Genomic DNA, 22611 nt, shown 5'->3' with positions numbered 1-22611 from the left:
ATACGGGAGTGTTCATGGCTTCCTTCATCAAAATGTTCTTGGCTCGAAGCTTCTTATTTTTCTTATTTCAACACTAAGTCTCAACTAGGCCTGTTTCAACAAAACAATTCAATTAGCACGTTTGTATCAGATAATTTTTTCTTAGAATCAATTCTGTCACCAAAATATTCACTGTAAAATTGATTTTACCTTTAGAATCAATTTTAAAATTATTTTCAAACATGCACTATATTCAAAATTGCAACAATTAACTATTTACATGTGTAATTATACAATAGTATTCAAACTCACTTATAATGTAAATTTTATTATGAAAAGAGTTAGGTTAGAAAAGAATAGAGTATGATAAAAAAAATCACTCATCACATGATGCACCATGTCAAAAGGGAAATTTCAATGCAATTGAATAACTCTCATCATATTTTTACTATTCTTAATAAACAAAAACATATCACTGCATCTCTCCTCTTTGGAAACATGCCCAACAATAATGTGTAAGAATCATTCATATACATTTTAACTATAAAGTGCCCCTAAAATTAAATACCTTAAATATTAAGAAACTAATATGAAAATATATTCAATAAATTTGTGCAAACAAAGTAACTTTGGTGGAAATTTATTCATATAAATTCATATTATAAACAAAATCATTAATTGACTTAATTGTGCAGTGTATAAACAATTCAAAAAAAAATTAAGTGCTTCACATGAGTGGATCTCAATGTATCAAACTATCATATATTGTATTCCGTTTTAGGTGGAACATGCAACTCAATATAAAAGTACAAATAATTTCAACTAAGGAGGCGAATAATATCACAGATTTCAAAGTACTCTAAAACATTATTTGTAATATAAAATATTTCGCAAAGAATATAGTTTAATTTTTTTGAATAAATGACTAAATAAAAAAATGACTAAATAATTGTAACGAAAATAGGGTGAAATATACCAAGTTGCGATGCAATTGGCCAAATTATCATGCATTAGGCGTCTGGCTCTCGATTTGGTTCCTTGTCCCAATATCATTAGGTACCTTTCGATTTTATTTTACAAATTTATAAAAATCATAAGGTAGGACTAAAGGATGACAAGAGCCTAAACTTGTAATTTCCCAACTGGTTGGATCGTATGCATCATTTGATCACTTTATATAATTTATTGATACAAATAAAATTGCTGAAACAGAAGACATTCCAATTTGAATTTTTCTCACGAGATATCTTCTTGTGCATCGCTTATTAGTAGTTTGGATATTAGTTTTTGAAAACACTCAATTTAAATTAGAAAAACAAAATACAAATAAAACTTATTTGATTCTGACCGATTTGGTTAGATCAAAACTTTATTGCTTCATTTATGAAAGTTCATGATAATTTATTTCAAGACATTGCATGTCAAAAACACAATCCACAATAATAAAACTGAAAATCATCGGAGACCAAGTAAAAGAAATAAATTGAGATCACATATATGATTATAGAACACTAAATGAGATAAATTTTTTACGTGTAATTGATTGATTTGATTGAGATCACATATATGATTATAGAACACTAAATAAGATAAATTTCTTTACGTGTAATTGATCGAAGATTGGATGATCTCCCTTGAAAATCGTCTTGTTTTGGTCTCTACATCCTGCAACAGTCAAGTGACTACAAAAGTATATCACACTCCCCCTCACACTTGCTGCGGCGCAAGTTCTAGATGTTTTATTTGATGACTACATCGGAACCTAAAAAGAATATATATATAACCCTAGTCTCTTCTCATCTTGGACTTATCAGTTAGGGCCTACACTAGGTATCCAAGCCCAAATAAATGGATACCAAATGGGCTTACTAACACCCCAATCTAGATTACGAGTTAGCCTGTTTTTATTAAATTAAAAAACCCACAAAATTTAATAAATAATTTTAAAATATTGAAGATGATTATTTCTACTATTTCATATGAAAATATTTGTTAAAGATCGCAAATAAATGGTTACCTATTAATTATAAAATATATGGATATCAATATTTTTGACTCATTGTAATATTTTCTATGTGCTTGCTTTTGCATTTTGGGTTATTCTTACCACTTAAAAAAACTTGGGATATCAAACATTTATGAATTTCAGTATCAAAAGTGTCTCAAACATCTATGGAGAAGGCATGAGAACAACATATAAAAACATCACAATTGTGTAGACTTTAAGACTAATTCTACCAAGATATGCTGCTCTAAAGCAAAGCAGAAAAATAAGAGCACAAGAAAAAATGCTAAGCAAATGCCCAATTTTCTTCTTACCTTTTTTTGAAAATTCTATACACTTATTTGAAATTCCAAATCCTAATATTTAGAGATGTGTGAGTGTGACAAGTATCGCAATCCTATTACATGAACATTCTAGAAATAACTGGAAGAGGTGTTTTGTTTTTGTGGAAGGAAGAGGTGTTTGAGAAAATCTGAATTCCGCTACCAAAATTATTTATATTGGGCTCAAGCATGTCATTTTTTTGTGGTGAATCAACAATTCTTATAAATTAAAATTGAAATAGTTAATCTAATTTTATACTCTAAAGTATATCTTTCAGTTTCAGTTTTAGTGAATCAAATTAATGTTTTTTTTTTTCGAAAGCAAAAATATATTGAGATAAATATGAGGAGATATACACTCTATTCACCTTCCTCAAAGGGAACCAAAAAAGACAACGCAAACAAAAAAGCCCTCAAAAACACGGGAAGCCAAACCAAAAACAGAAAAAAAAAAAAAAAAGCCTAGCACACCCGCTAGAGCCCAGCAAAACCCGCTAAAGCCCATTCACAAAAAGACCCCATTAAAAAAACACCCCAAAACATCGAAAGCCTAGGAAAATAAGGCATCAAAAACAAGAGCCTCAAGCCAACAGAACAAGAACCTGAAGACAACATATCAAGAACCTCAACTGCTCCCTCATCACAGTCTAAACACGTCTTCTTGCCAAAATGTGAGCTGCAATCTGACCTTCAGCAATGAAGTCTGGGCAATCATACGACAAGCCATGTCTATTAATATCCTTTACATGAGACAATCCCATTTGAGAAAAAATATCGTGATTGTCTGAATTAGGTTAGACAAATCGGTTCAGAAACATACCAAAGTAGCCATAAAATTCAGTAAAAAATCACTTCTTTCATCAAGATTTCACCCAATATTATATATTATGTTATGTAAAAGTTTTAGAAATTACTATTTAATTATTCCCGGTTCGATCACTATTAAATTATTAAACTCCTGAAGTGGCACCTTAACCAGTTTAATTTTGATTTTAAAACTATTAGGGAATATGGAATATGTACTATTGACCAACCATGATGTCCATTTTTTTTCTTATTTGATGGTTTTTTTTAAACAAGAGTGCATTATTTATTTCTTGCCGCCTCGGAAAATTACAAACAAACACACACAAACTAACTAAGGCCAAGAGAACCTCTCACTAACACATGCACCAAATCTTAAGGAGGGTCCTCCAAATCCTGAAGCTCATCAAGGACCTGAGAAGCTCCCAATCGCGCGAGCTAGTCCGCTACTAAGTTAAATTCACGTCAAATGACTTTCACCTCCACATACCAATCCTTCGACAACCACCACTACACCTCGGCCAGGAGCGGCATGAACCTCCTGCTTTCTTCATCTTCCAGTGCCACGAGTAACTCCCTGCAATCCACCTCCACCGTCACTCGACAAACACCTCGATGCCATACCAATTCTAATCTGTCCCTAAACACATTATATGAAGAGGAAATAGGCAGAGACCAATTTCATTTTTATATTTTACATCAATTTTTTTTTTTTTTTTCACCAAGGTATTCTACGGCCGAAATAATATTTTATTTTTTCACGAATTCCAATTTCCCCCAATTGGATTAAAATCGCGGACAAATTAACCCCAATTCTCCTTCTCATCAACGAGAGCGTAATAGCTTATCCCTGTTCGCCACTTGTCTTTCGTCTTCCTATTCCGTTTCTGCGCTTCGTCATTCTTCCCTAATCTCGCACCGCACAGACTAAGATTTCGAATCTCTCCCCGGAACCGCACTCAAAACCTTCAAATTGGGCGCTAACTCTAGGGCTTGCTCAAGTAGCAGTTTGTTTGGCATAACAACGAGTTTCTCGCATCAGAAACTGAGGTACCATCGTTCTCCCCTTCTTCTTCTATGCCATTTTGACTGAATGTTTAGGTTTCATGTTTTCATTCTTTAATCCGTAGTTTATTTGAATGGAAAGGATTTGGCATGTGATTTTGGAACTGGAATTTTTTGTTTTTGAGTGTAGTAGAACTAACATAACTGCTAATGCTTTCTGCAACAATGGCTATTTGCTGTGTTTTGTCTTTAATATACCACAATGGTGCTATTGGGCATTCACATATGAAACCCTAGAAAAAAAAATCATTTTTTTTCTTAAACCAGTTGAATGTTGGAAAATATTGTCATTTTGTTGTGTTTTGAATGCAAGCATAATACTTGTAGATAAATGGTGTGTGAAGATATGAAGAGGGAGGTTGGAGGTACACCCTTAGGTAGAGAATTATGAGAAAGAAATGGAGGTATTAAATACCAAGTTAATGTTTGGTTAAAATTGCGGGCTTTAAATAATTTCGGATAGTTTCCAGCTCTTCCAGTTGTGGAAGAAACCTCCATATGGGGGAAATTACTTATCTACTATTATTAATGATCGTCTTTTTGTTTCGTCGTTCTTTTGATTACTTTTCAGTTATTTTTGTTCGCCGTTCTAGCAATACTGTTGCAGACTTTTTGGCCAGGAATGCCCCCTCATACGCCGGTTTAGTGTGGATTGAGGAGGTTCCTCCTGAAGCCGTTTCTCTTGTAGCCACAAACATTTTGGCATCTTTGCCGGTTTAATCTTTTGTTGTTTTCGTTCAAAAAAAAAATTGCGGGCTTTTAATGATTTGGTCTTTAATCCATTTGATTTCCTGTGACAAAAGGAAAGGATAGAGCAGTAATTACTGTTTCTTATTTTTCTCATGTGTTTATTTTATGTTTGTAATAGTTCCTAACTGTTTAATTGATTTGCTCCTCGAGCGCTGTTGGTTAGGCTGCGTGAATATGGGGGACGTGGAGCAAGGGAAGGAAAATAACGTGGAATCTATGATAGAGCAGCTTGCTCAGGCATTTCTTGAATTGGAAGCTCGAAAGGGGGCTTCTGAGGATAAGATTCAGTGGGTTGAAATTAAGCAACATTTCCTTGACCTTGAGACGGCGTTGACTAAGAAACATGAAGAACTGGAAGCCAGGGAGAGGGAGTATGAACAGAAACAATCAGAAATGAATACACTACTTGCAGAGAGAAAGGAAGAGGTTGCTAGGAAAGAGCAAGACCTTTTAGATTGGTTGCAGGAGCTTAAAGATGCAGCTGTAGCTTCCATCGCTGAGGCTCATGCAAATAACCATACTGGCACTATGGAGTCTGTATATGAGGGGGAGAGCAAAGATAACAAGGTAAGCAACTCTCTTGACGATACAAATTCCATTGAGGAGGACCCTGAGGAGGAACCTGAGGAGGATTTTCCTCATAAATCAGGTGAAAAGTCTGAGGGTGTGGCCGCTGAGATTAGGCCACATCCGGAGCTGACACTTTTAATCGAGCTAATGGATGCCAAAGGTCTTCTGAATTATATTGCGGAGAATAAAAAAAATCTGTCTGTTATTCGTGAAGAAATCTCTGTTGCATTAGAAAGTGCAACTACTCCAGCACTCTTGGTGCTGGATTCATTGGAGGGGTTTTACCCCACCAATGAAACTGCCCAACTAAACGACAAAAAGGATGCTGCCCTTCAGGGCATGCGCAAATCCTGTGTTTTACTTTTGGAAGCCATGGCCACTCTATTGGCAAAGGCTGACCCAGGTGCAGATCACATTCTGAACCCTGAAACCAAGCAGCAAGCCAAAGCAATTGCTGATGAGTGGAGGCCCAAGTTAGCTAGTACAGACATTGATGCTGCCAATGGACATTCATTGGAAGCAGAGGCGTTCTTGCAACTCGTTTCAACTTTTAGGATTGCTTCAGAGTTTGATGAAGAAGAACTCTGCAAGCTTGTACTTGCAATTGCTCAGCTTAGGAAGGCACCTGAGCTCTGCCGCTCAACTGGGTTAATTCACAAAGTGCCAGGTTGGTGTTCTTTTAATAAACTGACCTGTGAAGTCTGCAATGAAGGATTGGCCTGTCAAATATCATCCCTATACTAGATGAGTAGTTTTCTTTAGGGGCAGTATAGCCAGAATGCTAGATTACCTGAAGAAGCATAGACACGTGTGGCATATACTCAGCTGCTTTTGGTATGATTTTACATGCTTAGAGGTGATATGATTATCTGATATTGATCATTCTATTTTTCACTATTCATGCAGCTGTTGTTGAGTTATTAGTCAATAACGAGGAACAAATCGCAGCTATACATTTTATTCAAGCCTTTCAGCTTCAAGAAAGTTTCCCTCCTGTGCCTCTTCTGAGGTTATACCTCAAGAACCGAAGGAGAAATGTCCAAGTAAAGACTAGAAGCGTGCCTGATATTGCTAGTGCAAAGGTATCTTTGTTGCTTTGACTGAAATTTCAAATTGTTCTGAATTTTTCTTGTTCTGCAATGCTTAAATATGCACATTCTCATTTATTTGTAGAATGACGCCAATGCAAAAGAGCTTGCAGCTGTGAAAGCCGTCATAAGTTGTATTGAAGAGTACAACTTCGAATCTGACTACCCTCTTGATACACTTCACAAAAGGGTTTATCAACTAGAGCAATCAAAGGGAGGAGATAGAAAGAGAGGTGGAGAGTTTAGTAAACGTCCGCAGCAGTCAAAGAGGCCAAGGCCTAGTGAGAGGCAAAGGCCTAATGAGAGATATTTTCAACGCCGTTCATCTGGTGGAAGTGCTGCTTCAGCCGGTGTTATGGGTAGGCAGGTTCTTCCTGTTAGGGCAGCTTATGCAGGAACTGCTGATATATATCATCACGGTGGCCACTATCAAGTTCCTGGCCCAGCTATATACACTCCACCAGCTAATGTTCCTCCTTCCAACTATGGTCATTATGTAGGTAGTAGTAGTTTGCAATCCTCGCACCTGCCATACATGTGATTGTTTACATCTTACTGAATAGACCATATACATGAGAATGACCAACCCTAGTGGTTCTACCTTTGCTTTTGAAGATGTTCCTTATTTATTTGGTTTTCTTTTTGTGTATTATGACTTCTGCTAAATCCAATTATGACTTGTTTTAAATTAAGTGCATGATACTCGCTCCTCTTGGTCTTCGGGTACAATGAAGTATCCATGCTTCAGAGTGCAGTATTGGCCTTTGTCTGGTTTAACAAGTCTATTCCTTTCTTTAGCACCATCGTTGTTTTATTCCTTAATGATGTTAATGTTAATGAGGATAGATTCGTCGTAAGGACTCAAGATTTTAAAAGGAGGAAAGAAATTGTGGTTGATAAAGGGAAATTCCGTTCAACTTGACATTTAGAGTGAAAACAGATTCCATCTGAGATTGGTGATTTCACATGGAGAGTACTTTGAAGCAAAATGAAAAGATTATGATAGATTTAGTCTTTCCGGAAGAATGACGGAACCGGAAAGTACCTACTTTCAAACAAAGAATAATAACTTTTAAAAATGCAATAGTCGTTTCGCAACTATGGGTATATGATAACTATGTCCTTTGGCATAGCTCATCATCGGGAAAATCTTTAGCGAAACAGGTGTTAGTATAGTGATAAACAAGTTGGATCCCATAAGAATGAGAGTACAAGTTTAAATTATGGGAAAAACATGCAACCGTATTTTGAACGAGTGACGCATCCATTAAAGACAAAAAAATTGTGGAAATGTTTAGACTAGGAACATGGACACTTGAATCCAAATGTTTTCATTGTTCTTGGAGAAGTTACAAGAGCACCCATAATGAGAGCGACTTATTTGGATTAGTTAATAATGTTTTTATAGATCTAAAATATCATGTTGGATTTAAGCTATTCACAAAACACTCTTCTAGTTTTTACTTTGAAAATAATTTTTATTTATTTATTTCACAATAGACAAGACATATTTATGTTTTTTAATTATAGTTAATTTGATTCAATAAATGAATGAGAGGAAAAAAAATGTATTTCTAACTTAAGCGATGGCTAAACAATGGCTTGCACAAGCAACCAGGGTCGGCCCAACATGATTTGATTTGAACCAACGCTCATCAACGGATCACGACGTGAACTGTCAATTGCTCTACCACCGAGCTACCGAGACGCTAAACAATGGCTTGCACAACCAACCAGGGCCGGCCCAACACTAAATAAGGTCTAAATCAAACTCTAAAGTGAGGCCTTAATACCTAAATGAGGACTATAACAAACTTTAATTTTGGAGGCCTTTTTTACTTAGTAAAATAATATTTAGAGACCTTTTTTACTTAGTAAAAAAATAAACTTTTTGGAGGCCTAAAGCCCTTGCTTGGGTGGCTTTACCCTTGGGTCGGCACTGCAAGCAACTTCTCTCAAATTTAAGCAACCATACTTTCCATATAAGCAAACTCCAATGCAGAAATAAAATAAATAATGTGGTTTATAACTAAGCAATTTGGTATTCTACTCCCATTTGGATCCTCAAAAGAAGTTTAAACATTGTTACATATAAATTAAAGGCTTAATAGCTCTATAGGCCCCTAAAAATGTATCCCGTATGAAAATAAGTCCTTGAATTTTTTTCCCGATTTCGGGTCCCTAGAAATTTTTTTTTGATCAAAATAAGTCCCTGTGCGTGTTTTAAGCTGAGGTGGCTATATTTAATCCTACTCACTTTTTCCACGTCAGAATCATGGTGGTCCAGCTACTATTATACATGTAAATTACAAAAATATCCCTTTTTATTAAATTTGTTTTCCATCTTTCTCCTTCTCCTTCCATCATCACCCTCTCCTTCCATCATCACCATGGTATAACAACACCACCACCGCCACCTGCTCCGGCCGCCATCACCTGCTCCGGCTGCCGTTAGTTAGTTATTCTTCTTCTTCAGTTTCATCTTCGTTCTTACTTCCGCTTTTCTCAAATTCAACATTGGAACAAAATAGAAAAAGGTTCAATTTTTATTCATAACCGATGCTTTATTTGGAACAAAAAAGCTTGAATCTCTCAGATCTGGTTCATTGTTCGTGGAATCATCTTAGACAAGAAAAGAAGAAGAAAGGGAAAAGTAAGCATTAAAAATTGCCAATTTGTTGAAGAAAAAGGAAAACGTCAATGTCTTTCAATAGCATTTTCTAAGAATCAACTGGATCTGGAACCTTGAGTTGAAGTTTCTGGTTCTTCTTCTTCTTCTTCTTCTTAATTTGGCAACTGAGATTGAACCAGAACCAGAACAAGAAGCAGAAGAAGAAGATGGGTTTTTCATGGAGCAACAACATCAGCAACAGAAGAAGAAACAATTACCCTCACTCACCTCCACATCTCTCTCCTCCTTACTACTACTCACACCACCTTCATTCATCATCCGCAGCCGACAATCCCCCTTTATTCTCCATCTCCTTCTACCTCTGGTTCTCCATCTCCTTCCCTTTCTTCCACAATCCCCCTTTATTCTATCTTAGGTTTAGTTTTGATTTTGATTTAGGATTAGGGTTAAAGGGGAATTAGGATTAGGGATTAATTTTAGTGTTTTTTAATTTTAATTTTTCATTAACTAATTAAAAAAATTATTAATGCAGACGTGGAAAAAGTGAGTAGGATTAAATATAGCCACCTCAGCTTAAAATACGCTCAGAGACTTATTTTGATAAAAAAAACTTTCTAGGGGCCCGAAATCGGAAAAAAAAATTTCAGGGACTTATTTTCATACGGGGTACAATTTCATGGGCCTATAGAACTATTAAGCCTAAATTAAACATCCGATTCAGAATTCACCATAAAAAGTACAACATCCAATTCAATCCGATACAATAGTCTCTAAATGTTAGCTCAAGTAATAAGAACTATGGACATAAAGGTAGAGAAGAATGAATGAGTGAAAGGTATAGAGTTTTAACTCTGAGGAAAAATTAATTTACTAACATTGTCAACAACTAACAACTAACACGTTTACTTATAAAAAAATTAAAACAATTTTTTTTGAAACTAACAAATAAATTAAACAAATAACAAGAATAATCATTAAAATTAAAATAGATCAAGGTAGATAAAAAACCAAAAAATAGTAAACACCTAAAATTAAGATATTAAAAAAGGTAAGTAATCAATTAATAATATCTTATTATTATAATCTACTATTTACCTTTCCTTCATGGAAACGATGTCCTTTCTTCCCTCCGTTCTACAATTCAGAGAGAGACTCTCCACCGGCCTTCCCTTTTCTCTCTCATTTCGATCCGTTCAACTCGGATCCGGACTCGTTCGCTCAGCCCGAGTCACCACCTCATGGCGCGGGCGTCAACTCACCTCATCTCCACCCTCTCCCTGATCCTCCACCTCTTTCACCTCCTTCGTGGCGGCGACGCCGCGATCCTTCAAAACCGCCACCATGGCTCTCTTCCTGCAATGGTCCTTCCATTATACCTCTCCGCTTCCAATTCGTCAACATCAGAGCTCGATCCCCGTCGCCAGCTCCATGGATCCGAGTCCAAACGCCACCCTAATGCTCGCATGAGACTCCACGATGATCTCCTCCTCAACGGGTAAACCAACCTCTTCATGCACGCGATTCGTTCCTCTTTTTCATTTTGTCCAATCAATTTTGAATCTGTTTTGTGTTTTTCTTGTTGGTTGATTGCGGAATTGATTGATTGGTGCAGGTACTACACAACGCGGCTTTGGATCGGTACTCCGCCGCAGATGTTTGCTCTCATTGTTGATACGGGGAGTACTGTTACGTATGTTCCGTGCTCGTCGTGCGAACAGTGTGGCAGGCACCAGGTATTGCTGCATTGCTTTTCATTTTTTTTTTTTTTTTTTTTTCTGTTTTTGCGTACAATTGTATCTCTCTATATGTGTATTTTGGGGGGAATGATGTTTGTGTGCATAGCTTGATCCTTTTGTACTCTTTTATGATGGACACGGATCGACGTTGACTCTGTTAATGTACCTCTATTTTGAAAATGGAAAATGAAAATTATGCTAAAGAGCTGTTATTGGGTTGTGGATATGATGACTGAGGTTATGAAAATAAGGGTATTATATACCATAGTTTGGTTTCGGTTGATGCGTGAAGTATTGATGTGTCACCATTATGTGTTGGGTAAGAGTAAAAGTTGAAGGGTGTAAAATGGAGGAGTGGTGATTGATACTTGATGGGTTGTTTGGACATGATATAAGGTTAGATGCTAAAAATAATATGTTGAATTACACTCCTCACCCTGGATTAATGCTTAAATTACATTGTCTTTCGCTTTATATGTGCTTTACGTTAGCTCAGTTTAACGTGATTGAGCCTCCTTGACGTTTGTCTCTTTCGATGTCACTCAATACCATCAGAAGCTTCCTGTTTTTGGAGTTTAGAAGATGAAATGATTGCTTTTGGTGAAATTCCAAAGCTACGTTTTATATTAAATCCTAAAATTGATAATATGGCATTCAAAATTAGTTGTAGGTGACACTGGTAGCTGCATAAAGAGGGAAAAAATGGCTTCAGAAAACTCGTTTATAATTGTTTACCACTGCTAAGAGGTTTCTTTTTGTATAATTACAATGAACTAATGTAGCATATTTCTTTCTTGGGGGAAGGAACTGAATTTTTTAAAATTAGAAGTGATGGAAGTATAGTTTACCCTAATAATTTCTTCTTCATTTTCATTCTTCTATATCTACTCTATTTTTACTTGTAGCAACCAGCAAGCACAGTTGCTAAGTGCTTTACCAGTATTGCTCTCTAACCTGTTTTATTTCCACCCCTATTAATGCATTAGACTACTTATACTTTGTTTGTTTCTTACCAAGTTACCATCAATTTCATGCTAGAAGATATGTAAATGAGAGATTTTAAATAAAAATTTTGTACCTATGGATATGCAAATTGTTACTTGTCCATTTATCTCAAGTAAATTGGATTTGTGTCGATTTATTTTAACAGGATCCAAAGTTCCAGCCAGACTTGTCAAGCACCTATCAACCTGTCAAATGCACATTGGATTGCAATTGTGATGATGACAGGATGCAATGTGTGTATGAGAGACAGTATGCTGAAATGAGTACTAGCAGTGGTGTCCTTGGTGAGGATGTCATATCCTTTGGAAATCAGAGTGAGCTTGCCCCACAGCGTGCTGTTTTTGGCTGTGAAAATGTTGAGACTGGTGATCTTTATAGTCAGCATGCTGATGGCATCATGGGTTTGGGCCGTGGAGATCTTAGTATCATGGATCAACTGGTTGACAAAAATGTAGTTAGTGATTCATTCTCACTATGCTATGGTGGAATGGATGTTGGTGGGGGTGCAATGGTTCTTGGTGGCATATCTCCCCCGACAGACATGGTCTTTGCATATTCAGATCCTGTGCGCAGGTGTGTATTTCAAAATTCTTATTATATGGATATGAGATAATGCATTTTCATAACAAATGCATTTTATTAATCTCACACATTTACTCTAGTTTCGGGGTGGCGACAGTCCCTATTACAATATTGATTTGAAGGAGATACATGTTGCGGGGAAGCGACTGCCTCTAAACTCAAATGTCTTTGATGGAAAACATGGAACTGTCTTGGACAGTGGTACAACTTATGCATACCTACCAGAAGCCGCATTTACTGCATTTAAGGATGCTGTAAGTTCTTTCACAAATATGTTAATAAGAAGTTCTTGGAATTGCATTTTTTGTCTCACCTTCCGTTTTATAAACCCCTTTGATTACTTTCTAATTTGTTACATGTTATCAGGCATGGAGCTAGAATAAATTATTCAATGGGCCAATATAATTATATTAGAGTCTCTAAGAACAATTTAACCTTTTTGAGGAGGTCATGTATACATACTGTAAGAATTATAGTAAAAAGAAAGAAATATTTTCAGTATTGAATGTTGTGGGGGGAGGCCTTGACTTCTCTACTGCGCAAAGAGGAGCCACCTATTGCTGCTGAACATATTCTGCCCTTCCTACATTTTAAGTAGAGTTGAAATATTTCAACACATTTAATTACTTTCTTGATGACATTTCTCTGGAATTTCTTGGAAATTTATCTGATTAACTCTGCCAAAAGTCACTTATACTCTAGGAAATAGGAATATATTTTTACTCTTTCCCCATACTATTAAAATTATTGCATGTAAGCCTGGATACATATCTGGTTAGGTTTTTTGGATGGTTTCTCTAGACTCTTATATTTGATGTAGACTTTGGTGCTAAATTTCGAATGTCAACCCTTGGTAGCTCTTTTTATAGGGCTTCTAGTTACAATTAATGTTGTTTAATCTTCCTGTCAAAATTTCTTTTAATAGCACAGTTAAAGGTTCCATGAATCATTGTTGACGTTCTGCATTCAAATAGGCAGAATATGTATGCCCATACTTTTAATTTGGCATTTGATGGTTTCTATATATTTTGAGGAATCTCCAATCAGTTAATTGCGGACTTCATCGGTTTTCTCTGTTATTTGTCCCAAGCAGATCAGGATTTGAAGTATATTATTTTGCTTTGATCAGTGTGCGTCATTTGGAGTGTATTTTCTTTTAAACACAAAGTGCTACTGACATAATTGTATCTTGTCGAACTGATGAGTCTGATTATGTACTTATCTGTTTGCAGATTGTCAAGGAACTTCAATCTTTGAATCAAATCAGTGGTCCAGATCCAAATTATCATGATATATGTTTTTCTGGTGCTGGAACGTATGTATGTAAAATTAAGAGTTCACATGACTTTTCCGTTGCAGTTTAATTGAAAGTTTGGGTTTACTTGTATTTCAGTGATGTCTCTCAAATCTCTAAAAGCTTTCCAGTGGTTGACATGGTATTTGGAAATGGTCAGAAGTACTCGCTGTCACCTGAAAATTACATGTTCCGGGTAGCTATATAAAATCATTAGTATCTTTAGCTTTGTTTATTGCTTGGTGCAATTGGTTATGAAATCTTACTGGTTTCATTATCCCTACTTTTTTATGTGGTATTCTTTTGTGAAGCATTCAAAAGTGAGAGGTGCATATTGTCTGGGAGTTTTTCAAAATGGAAAGGATCCTACTACTCTTTTAGGAGGTAACTTATTTACTTTTGGTATTTTTGTGCCCTTTCATGCTTTACCTTGTGATTTATTGTCCCTATCAAATTTTTTATATGGCTAACTTCTGTGGTATGAGTTTCCGCAATACTTTAGTGACATTTCCCATGTCATTTTTGTTTGCATAGGCATTGTTGTCCGAAACACTCTTGTAACCTATGATCGTGAGCAAACAAAAATTGGTTTCTGGAAAACTAACTGTGCTGAGTTATGGGAAAGACTACAGACATCTGTTGCCCCACCACAAATGGCTCCAAATACAGAAGTAAGAAATTCAACCAAAGCATTGGCGCCTTCAGTTGCTCCACCTGTATCGCAGCATCATGTACCCGCAGGTATTATAAGCTGCCGATATGTATTTAGAAGTTCATACAAATATATCATCTATTAACATGGATCAGGTTTTGACGTCTCCTGAACATAAGTCATCATGCTTTTTATATATATCTCCGAACTGAGTGCAATCTCTTTTACTGTATATGCTCATTAGTGACTGGTGTGCTTTAATCAACTTTAATGCACAGGTGAACTCAAAATTGCACAAATAACAATTGCAATATCATTTAACATCAGTTATGTGGATATGAAGCCTCACATCACAGAATTGGCTGGATTGATGGCACATGAGTTAGATGTTAATACTTCCCAGGTTAGAAAATTATCACTACATTGCAGGAACATTTTGTTTGCATAATTAAAAGCCTATGTTATCGATCACGCACAATTGCGCTGGGATTGCAGCGTCGCGTCGTGCTGACCCCTTGGGGCGGCATGGCTCATCGCGTCTCAGTTCGCCGTTGCGGCTGGAGCGACCGCTATCGCGGTGTTCACGTGCGGTCGAGGTGTGATAGGGAAGAGGCCCTAGACTTATGAAAATACTCTTGAATTAAAAGGTTAAGAGGATACTTTTAGGGGCTTTTATTGAATTTCCCTACGAAAGGAACCCTAAATTGAAGACAGCCTGCGCGCCTCTGCCTCCACAACCTGGGAAGCACGACTGTCTCCTTTGCTCTCTCAAGCACGAACTGCCACCACCCGGCCTCTCTCCGATGGACCTCCGGCGACCACAGTTTCACCGGCCATCCCGCTGTGTAGTATCCCGCTACCCCAGTTTCTTGGGAAGCCGCAGTGTTCCGCGATTGATAACATAGATTAAAGATTTAAGTTTGATAAATAATCTTAATGCAATTAGAAGTGTTTGATTAAAAATATACATGTGCTTAGGTGGCTAGCTCCGGTTGTTAGGTGAAGTTTAAGGCTCCAAGTCGTGATGAAAACTTTCTGAGGAAACCAAATAAACTATATGCATTTTTAGCAAATTTTGCCTGTAGTTTGTTTTATTAATTCGTCTTAAATTGGTAATAACACTCTTAAATGGATGTTCACAGGTTCACTTACTGAATTTTACCTCTTTTGGAAATGGTTCCCTCTCTAGATGGGCCATAACCCCAAGGCCGAATGCTGATTACATTTCTGATGCAACTGCAACGGTAAGTTGACATTTGTGCATCTGTATTTGTGCGAGGACTGCCCATTTGATGGTGATTTTCTATATGCAGAGAATAATTGCTCAGCTTTCTGAGCATCACATTCAACTTCCTGGCACCTTTGGAGGTTATAAGTTGATTGATTGGAATGTTGAGCCTCCACCAAAATGGTAAGCTTTTTATTAAAAGGAAAAAAAGCTTTAAATTTGGAAATTTAGCTGTTCCATACCATCTTGTAGTTGGCATCATGTATTACTTCACAGATCTCACCTTATCTACAACCACTTACATGCTAACACTTCTTTCTAAACTGATTCAGGAATTGGTGGCAGCAATATCACATGGTTGTGGGTTTAGTTTCTATACTCGCGTTGCTTATAGGATTGTCAATATTAGGAATATTCTTAATTTGGAAAAAGAGACAGCAGAACGCCCATCCATACAAGCCGGTTGATGAAGCTGTTCCTGAGCAAGAACTTCAGCCATTATGAGCTAACAAGTTTGTGCTACTACTGCTTAACATCATACTTGATTAGTTTCAGTAGCATATTCAACTTACCACCATCAAGAGCAATTTATACAAACCATAGTCACTGAACTGGTCAAGTTTTGTTTTGAAAGAAATCAAGCTGTCCTCGATATCGAGTGATCATTTAACCCTGACAGAGTACATAGACAATTCTCTATATATTCCATCATCTGTAAACGGAATTTTGTTTGTGAATATTGTAATATACAGGTGAATCAAAGGGTGCAGCAAGATTGAAATACAATTTCGCATGTTGTAATTTTTACATTTCTTTTCAGCTGTTGTTTTTTGCTAGTTAATGCTCTTATTACCTTGGTAAAATAGAATTTGCAATTTCGAAATATACAGCATTTCATAATCTTGTAAAAAGAAAACGGATTCCTCCATTTTTGTTCATGTCACGGTGGTGCTACGGAAAAAAAAAACCTGCACAATTTCTCGTACCTGATTGGGTAACATGTTGGTGAACTGTATTTGGAAACATGGAAAAAAATCATTGACTTTTCATATTATCTTTTGTTATTGTCTACGTTCGTTTCTTCCCTAATTCCAAATGTCATGTTAAAATTTTATTTGACTCCTATTAGATGCACATAATTCACCTGTATGAATAGCTTAGGTCATGTTTGGGATGATTTTTAGTTTTATGTTTTCAATTTTTAAGAATCTAAACTAGCTTCCAATTTTGTACTTCAAGTTTTAGTTTTTTTTAGCGATTTTTATTTAGCATTGAAAAGTTCATTTTTTCTAACCTTGTAAAATTTATAAGTGCTGCTTCACTATTGAGTATCATTTATCGCCTTCGCCGCTGCATGATACTCTCAATCACCTTCACATTACTTGGTATCCTCCTCCACCATTCAACATGCTCTGCCATTTGTGGTGAAGGCCTCGGGTAATCACGACTATGGTGATGGTGCAAGGTGGCAACAATGGTGTACGATGTTGAGTGGTGGATGATGTCGAGCGGTGGCAGTAATGGAGGGAGACAAAGACAGTAACGACAAAGTGTATAGGAAGTAGTGGCAGTGATGGAAGGTGCCAGGTAATAAGCCAGAGGTGAAGGGGGGGTGAGGTGAGGCAATGACATCATTGGAGGATGCTCAAGGATGGAGATGAGATGATTGTGAGAACAAGTATTTCATGTCCATGGCAGAAGAATTTTGATGAGCACAACCCGTAAAGAGGATGCATGAAGTCCTAAGCTTTAGTTTTCACTTACCTCTCAATAATTTTCATAGAAAAAGAGAAAATAGGCCGGCCGGGTTGTCAAGAAATTAAAGGAAAGGGGAAATATGGGTTTGGATCCTCTCATGTGTAAAAAAAACTTGAGAACAAGCATCCAAAAGTTGCAAGTTGAATAGCATTGCAAAGGGAACATCAAAATTTAATATGTAACTATTATTCGTGGTTCTACCTACATATGTGGCTATGTAACGCTTGAGGTGAATATCTTTGATAAGCTGTTTTTTGTTCTGTATACAGCTGCCGAACAATCTCATCTTTATGGTCCACCATGACAAAGACCTTGGAGTTTTGTCTCTTGTAAGACTGTAATGGAGGTCTCTACTCACATTAGGTTACTATTTAATAAATCTATACTCCTTTGCAATAAAAAAACAGCATATTTTCAATAAAATGCCTAAGAATTTAACAGACACAAGAGAAACTTAACAATAGAATGATAGAATAATAATAAGAATCAGAATGAGTAACAATGTAAATCAATGTAATGATGCGTGCCCATCACAGAGCCAAAAAGGAAAACAAATTAATAAATTATAATACAAGAATATGATGATAAAAGCAATATTGTCTAGAACATAAAAACAAGAACAACCCAGCTCATAGCCAAGCCTCCCATCATCTTCAAGCTCCTCATGGTTTCAGCTCCACTCTGAAAAAAAACACAAAAATCTCAGATCCCAAAATTAATTAAATAAACTTCAAATTCTAAAATTAATATTAAATTATATTTTTATTTTATAAATAAAAAAACACAAAAGACAAACGATTCCGTGTTGTGTTGGTGAAAGACAAAGATCTAAACTCAGTAAAGTTAAACAAGCATGTTACTCTTTCATGAACTGCAATTGCAAATCTCAGATCTGAATCTGAAGCACATTGTTGCTAAACACAGAGAACAAGACAACGAAACTAACTAACCTCATCGTTCGCGGTGCCGGCACCATCTGGACCAGGAGAAACCGCATCACTAGGTCCAGGAGCTCCAGCCGGAGGTGAATCTGGAACCACCGGTGACGGTGCTGGTGCGGCGTCCTTCTTCGTCTTGCTAGGAGCCGGAGCAGGAACCTCGGGGGTGGTGACAGGCGCTGCAACGGGAACAGCTGTAGGAGCAGGTGCAGGTGGAGATTTGGCTGGAGGTGAGCTGACTGGAACAGCAGCAGGTGGTGGAGAGGCAACCGGAACAGCCGCCGGCGGCGGTGAGGTCACTGGCGTCACAGGTGTGGTCGTCGCCGGAGCAGGAGCTGTGGCTGTTGAAGGAGATGCAGCGGGTGTTGTGGCAGCGGGTTTGGGGGAAGCAACGGGAGCTACTGGTGTGGAAACTGGAGTGGTTGCTGACGGAGTAGCCGGTGATGTGGTCGGCGCCGCCGTGGGAGACTGGCCTCCGACGCCGGCGACGACGATGCAGATCAATGCGAGTGAAAACACGCCGTTACGATCCATAACTAACTCACAGGGTTTGTTTTTAGAGAGAGAAAGTGTTCGAGTTAGAGAGAGAAAGAGAGGGTTTGAGAGATTTGGGTGAAGGGTTTGGTTTATATAGGGGGTTTGATGAAGGCATTGTGGGAACGTAACGAATATATGCCGATTGATCTGGACCGTTGGTTTGTTAGGTGGGTCCCAGGGTGTGATGGGCCACCATTAGCCGTTAGATGAACGTGGTTTGAAGTAGGAAGACGACATGGCACCGGCTTTTAAATCTAGAGTGTGTGATTCTGTTTTAGTAGTTTTTTGTTTTTCCTAATAAAATGTTGGCTTCTATATAATAAACAAAAAGCATTTATGAAATGTTTGATGTTTTTTCTTTAATAAGTAAAAAGTATATAACAGCTGTATGTATCACAGGGTAAGATGGGTTCTAAATCTAACAGTATGATTTGAATTTTGAAATCAATAATTACTTCAAGTAAATGATTGTTTTTACTTTGATGTTAGAGTTTTTTTTTGGTTTGAACTACAAGTGGAGTTTATACTTACTCATTAAAATCGTATAATCTCATTCTTAAGATATGGTGATGGTCTTGTTGGTAAAAACAAATCACATTTTTTTAGAAGATAGTTTGTTTGATCTCGCCAACAATATGGTTGTGTTGGTGGACATGTATAAGTAGGGTGGGTCTTGAAGACATGCACTGACTCATAGTGGTGACGGTAGGCAAACACATCTAAAATTTTTGTAACAAAAAAAATTCATAATACATTAGTCACAAGGTGTGGTAATTATTTTTCTATTAATGTAAGTACTGACAATGAGAGACTGGCCTAAGAAAAAGTTGTGATACATTGTCTAAACTTATAGTATCATTATCTTATATATAGTATTACAACATACCATACAGTATCATTATCTTATATATAGTATTACAACATACCATACATTGCAACCTCTTAATTTTCATATGGGCCTCTAATCTAACTTTGTGTCACCATGTTTGAATGTGTTGAAAATACATTTACCTAACTCGTTTGAGTCCTAAACCCCATTCAACTCAAGTTTCTCTTTTGAGTTCACTTAACCCACATTCAACTCATGCAATGGCATAATTGAACTTTATTTTCCTGATTAGTCTTTCACTCATACTTTTTTTAGTAATTACACATTTGAGAGTGCTTTAATTTGAACTAATTTTATCCAAACAAGATCAATTTTTCAAAATTACTCTTAAAATAAAAATATCTAAACATAAATCACATTACACTTATTAAAATATTATGGGGCACGTTGGGTTGGGGGTAATTTTATCTCATATTAACTTTGAGAGTGATTTTGAGAACACCGAACTATAATACTTCAATGAATAATATTATAGTTCTTAGATGTGCCTTTGAGGGTTAGGAAATCGCACTTTCTTTCTTTTTTTGGGTTCAATTTCTTAAGTAATTATGCACTTTGATTGATACAGAAAATAAATTTGAGGCAGGCAACTTTAGTAGTAATATTTTAAGCTCTAACATGTAATCCTCAACACGTTAAGCCCTTTTCCATTGAAGAAAAACAAAAAGAAAAGTAGAGTAGCATGGCAAGGCGCTTGGTCCAGTCTGGAGTGGGCCCATTTTGGGCCATAATAAGTCATCGGAGAATTGAAAATTGCGGGTGACACCTGAGCTAATGAGTAATAGTTAGTGGCTTTATTACTCGTTTAAACACCGTCTCTTTGCTGGTTCTCTTTTGGTGTTTTGCGGGGCCAAGTAGCAGTTGGTGTTGGTGATGAATGTTGATAAATGATGATGATACAGCTGGTTTTGTTGTGGATTGCTTTGGTGGGTTACTTCCAATTCAATGAGCCATTAGTTAGTCTTGTCCCATGACAAAATGTCCTTCAATCATTCCTTGAATGGCTTGAGAATTTCATGCTGTTATGTGCGCAACACAACTAGCTCTAGCACCACCTCAACCTTGTGGGCCCTGTTCGATAATGTCTTCACAACCATAGTCATTTTGTATATCAAATTATTGAACAAATCATAAAGAGCATAAGTTTGAAAATACAAGCTTCCTTTAAGGTGGTTAGTGAAAAAGTGATTTGTGGGCAATCTTGTAACATTATGTTTAGGCTGTTGGATAGTAATTTAAAACTATGATGGTTCAAATTAAAGAAGGGTAACTTATAGAGAAAGTTATCCCCCCTATTTTGTTTAACTCTAGTGCTAATTTTTCGTCTATCATCTTCACCATGTTCATCTGCACCATGTTCTTCATCTTCATCTACATTTCCACCTTATTCTTCACCATCTCTAGAAAATTGAACACCCAAAACAAGAAAAAAATTACAGAAAATGAAAGCCCCAAACCTGTATTCAAGAACAAAATCCTAGAAAACAAAATCTTCAAACCGAGAAAGAGTAATAGAAACCCAAAAAATAAACCCTACAACTCAACAAATGTTCATATTCATCAAAGGCACAACATGGCACACTAGAAAGCCCATAAATTCAAACCCAAAAGAAAACGCATTCCCTGAATACGCAACACATACATCACCTTCAGAGAAAGTTTCATCTCCATGTTTAAATACACACAATCGAACCCATAGGAACCCAGATCAGAGACATCTCCACCACTGTGGTTTTAACACACCAATGAACCCAGAGGAGCAATGGGGTTTGAAGGGAGGTGGTTGCGGCAGTGGCTTTCATCGTCATCCCTACCCCATCGTCCATCCCTACCCCATCGTCTTCTCTGCCTCATCATCATTTGTCGCTCGTTGGGGATGGGTTTGAGTTTTTGGGTATTTGATTTGTGATGAATTAGTTTCAAGTGAATAAAGGATGATTAATAGTGGCTTGCCCAATCACATGACCTATCACAGAGAATTGTTCAAGAGTTTGCACAACACCAAAGTTAAATGGGTGAGAATTGAGAATGTGAAAAAAAATACCACTAAATGGCAAAGGAACAATAGCTGTAGCAAGCTTACAGGTATAAAAACTCTCTCTGATGTTTATCATGTACATGAAATTACTTGAAATTTGCTTAGTGTTGGACAGATCCTTGAGAAAGGGTTCAAGGTTATCTTTAAAAATAAAAGAATGTATCAGTGAAAATCGAGAAGGTCGTGAAATGACCAAGATAAAATTATGGAGCAATAGTTTTTCATTTGGCTCAATAAAGGAGGAGCAAACTGCATTTTTTAGTGATTTGACTGACAAGCTTGTCACCATTCTTAGTGTAGGTGATGTGGAGTGCTACTATTACTCTTGAATATGGTGGAGGTGTTGCCGCATCCATGGTGTTTAAAGTAAACATGTATATACTAAGATGCGCACTACCTACGAAGGGGTGAATCAATTACCAACAAAAATCGCAATTTAAAACAACATGTAAATTTAGACATGTTTTGGCAATTTGTTACTGCGCGAGTTGGTAACCTGTTTACAGTTGCGCTGGTAATTTGTTACCGCTTCTCTTCTCTGGTCTGGTAATTTATTATCACAACATCTCTATCACTTCTTGCAAACCTGCTATTTTTTCTCTTCACATATGTTACAAACCAGAATAAATCAATCTTGACGAACAATTATAAAAAAAACCACAAAACCCAAATATCACGATAACTCTAGAACTACTTCAATCAAATATCAAATGCCTCTCGGAAACACAAAGAACAGGC

General features: G+C 36.8%; 3 protein-coding genes across 3 annotated transcripts; 2 read left to right on the top strand and 1 right to left on the bottom strand.

Moving 5' to 3' along the window:
- The first annotated feature begins 3915 nt into the window (after positions 1 to 3915).
- On the top strand, positions 3916 to 7276 carry LOC130712129 (FRIGIDA-like protein 3). The gene is made up of 4 exons (XM_057561968.1): positions 3916 to 4161; positions 5090 to 6163; positions 6403 to 6578; positions 6670 to 7276. Exons 2-4 carry the CDS (start codon positions 5101 to 5103, stop codon positions 7123 to 7125), a joined length of 1695 nt encoding a protein of 564 aa, XP_057417951.1. The 5' UTR covers positions 3916 to 4161; positions 5090 to 5100; the 3' UTR covers positions 7126 to 7276.
- Positions 7277 to 10322: 3046 nt separating this feature from the next.
- Positions 10323 to 16499, top strand: LOC130710398 (aspartic proteinase 36-like). Its single transcript, XM_057559646.1, has 12 exons — positions 10323 to 10711; positions 10829 to 10949; positions 12103 to 12530; positions 12637 to 12793; positions 13772 to 13854; positions 13933 to 14029; positions 14145 to 14217; positions 14368 to 14574; positions 14764 to 14888; positions 15628 to 15729; positions 15799 to 15896; positions 16046 to 16499. The coding sequence occupies exons 1-12, from the start codon at positions 10455 to 10457 to the stop codon at positions 16215 to 16217; spliced, it is 1920 nt and encodes a 639-aa protein (XP_057415629.1). The 5' UTR covers positions 10323 to 10454; the 3' UTR covers positions 16218 to 16499.
- Positions 16500 to 17925: 1426 nt separating this feature from the next.
- On the bottom strand, positions 17926 to 19020 carry LOC130710400 (lysine-rich arabinogalactan protein 18-like). The gene is made up of 2 exons (XM_057559647.1): positions 18422 to 19020; positions 17926 to 18152 (listed from the first exon to the last, which is right to left on the bottom strand). Exons 1-2 carry the CDS (start codon positions 18941 to 18943, stop codon positions 18072 to 18074), a joined length of 603 nt encoding a protein of 200 aa, XP_057415630.1. The 5' UTR covers positions 18944 to 19020; the 3' UTR covers positions 17926 to 18071.
- Positions 19021 to 22611: the final 3591 nt, after the last annotated feature.

This window comes from Lotus japonicus, chromosome 4, assembly GCF_012489685.1.
Source record: "Lotus japonicus ecotype B-129 chromosome 4, LjGifu_v1.2".
Taxonomy (NCBI): domain Eukaryota; kingdom Viridiplantae; phylum Streptophyta; class Magnoliopsida; order Fabales; family Fabaceae; genus Lotus; species Lotus japonicus.
This window is presented reverse-complemented; position numbering and strand designations above follow the sequence as displayed.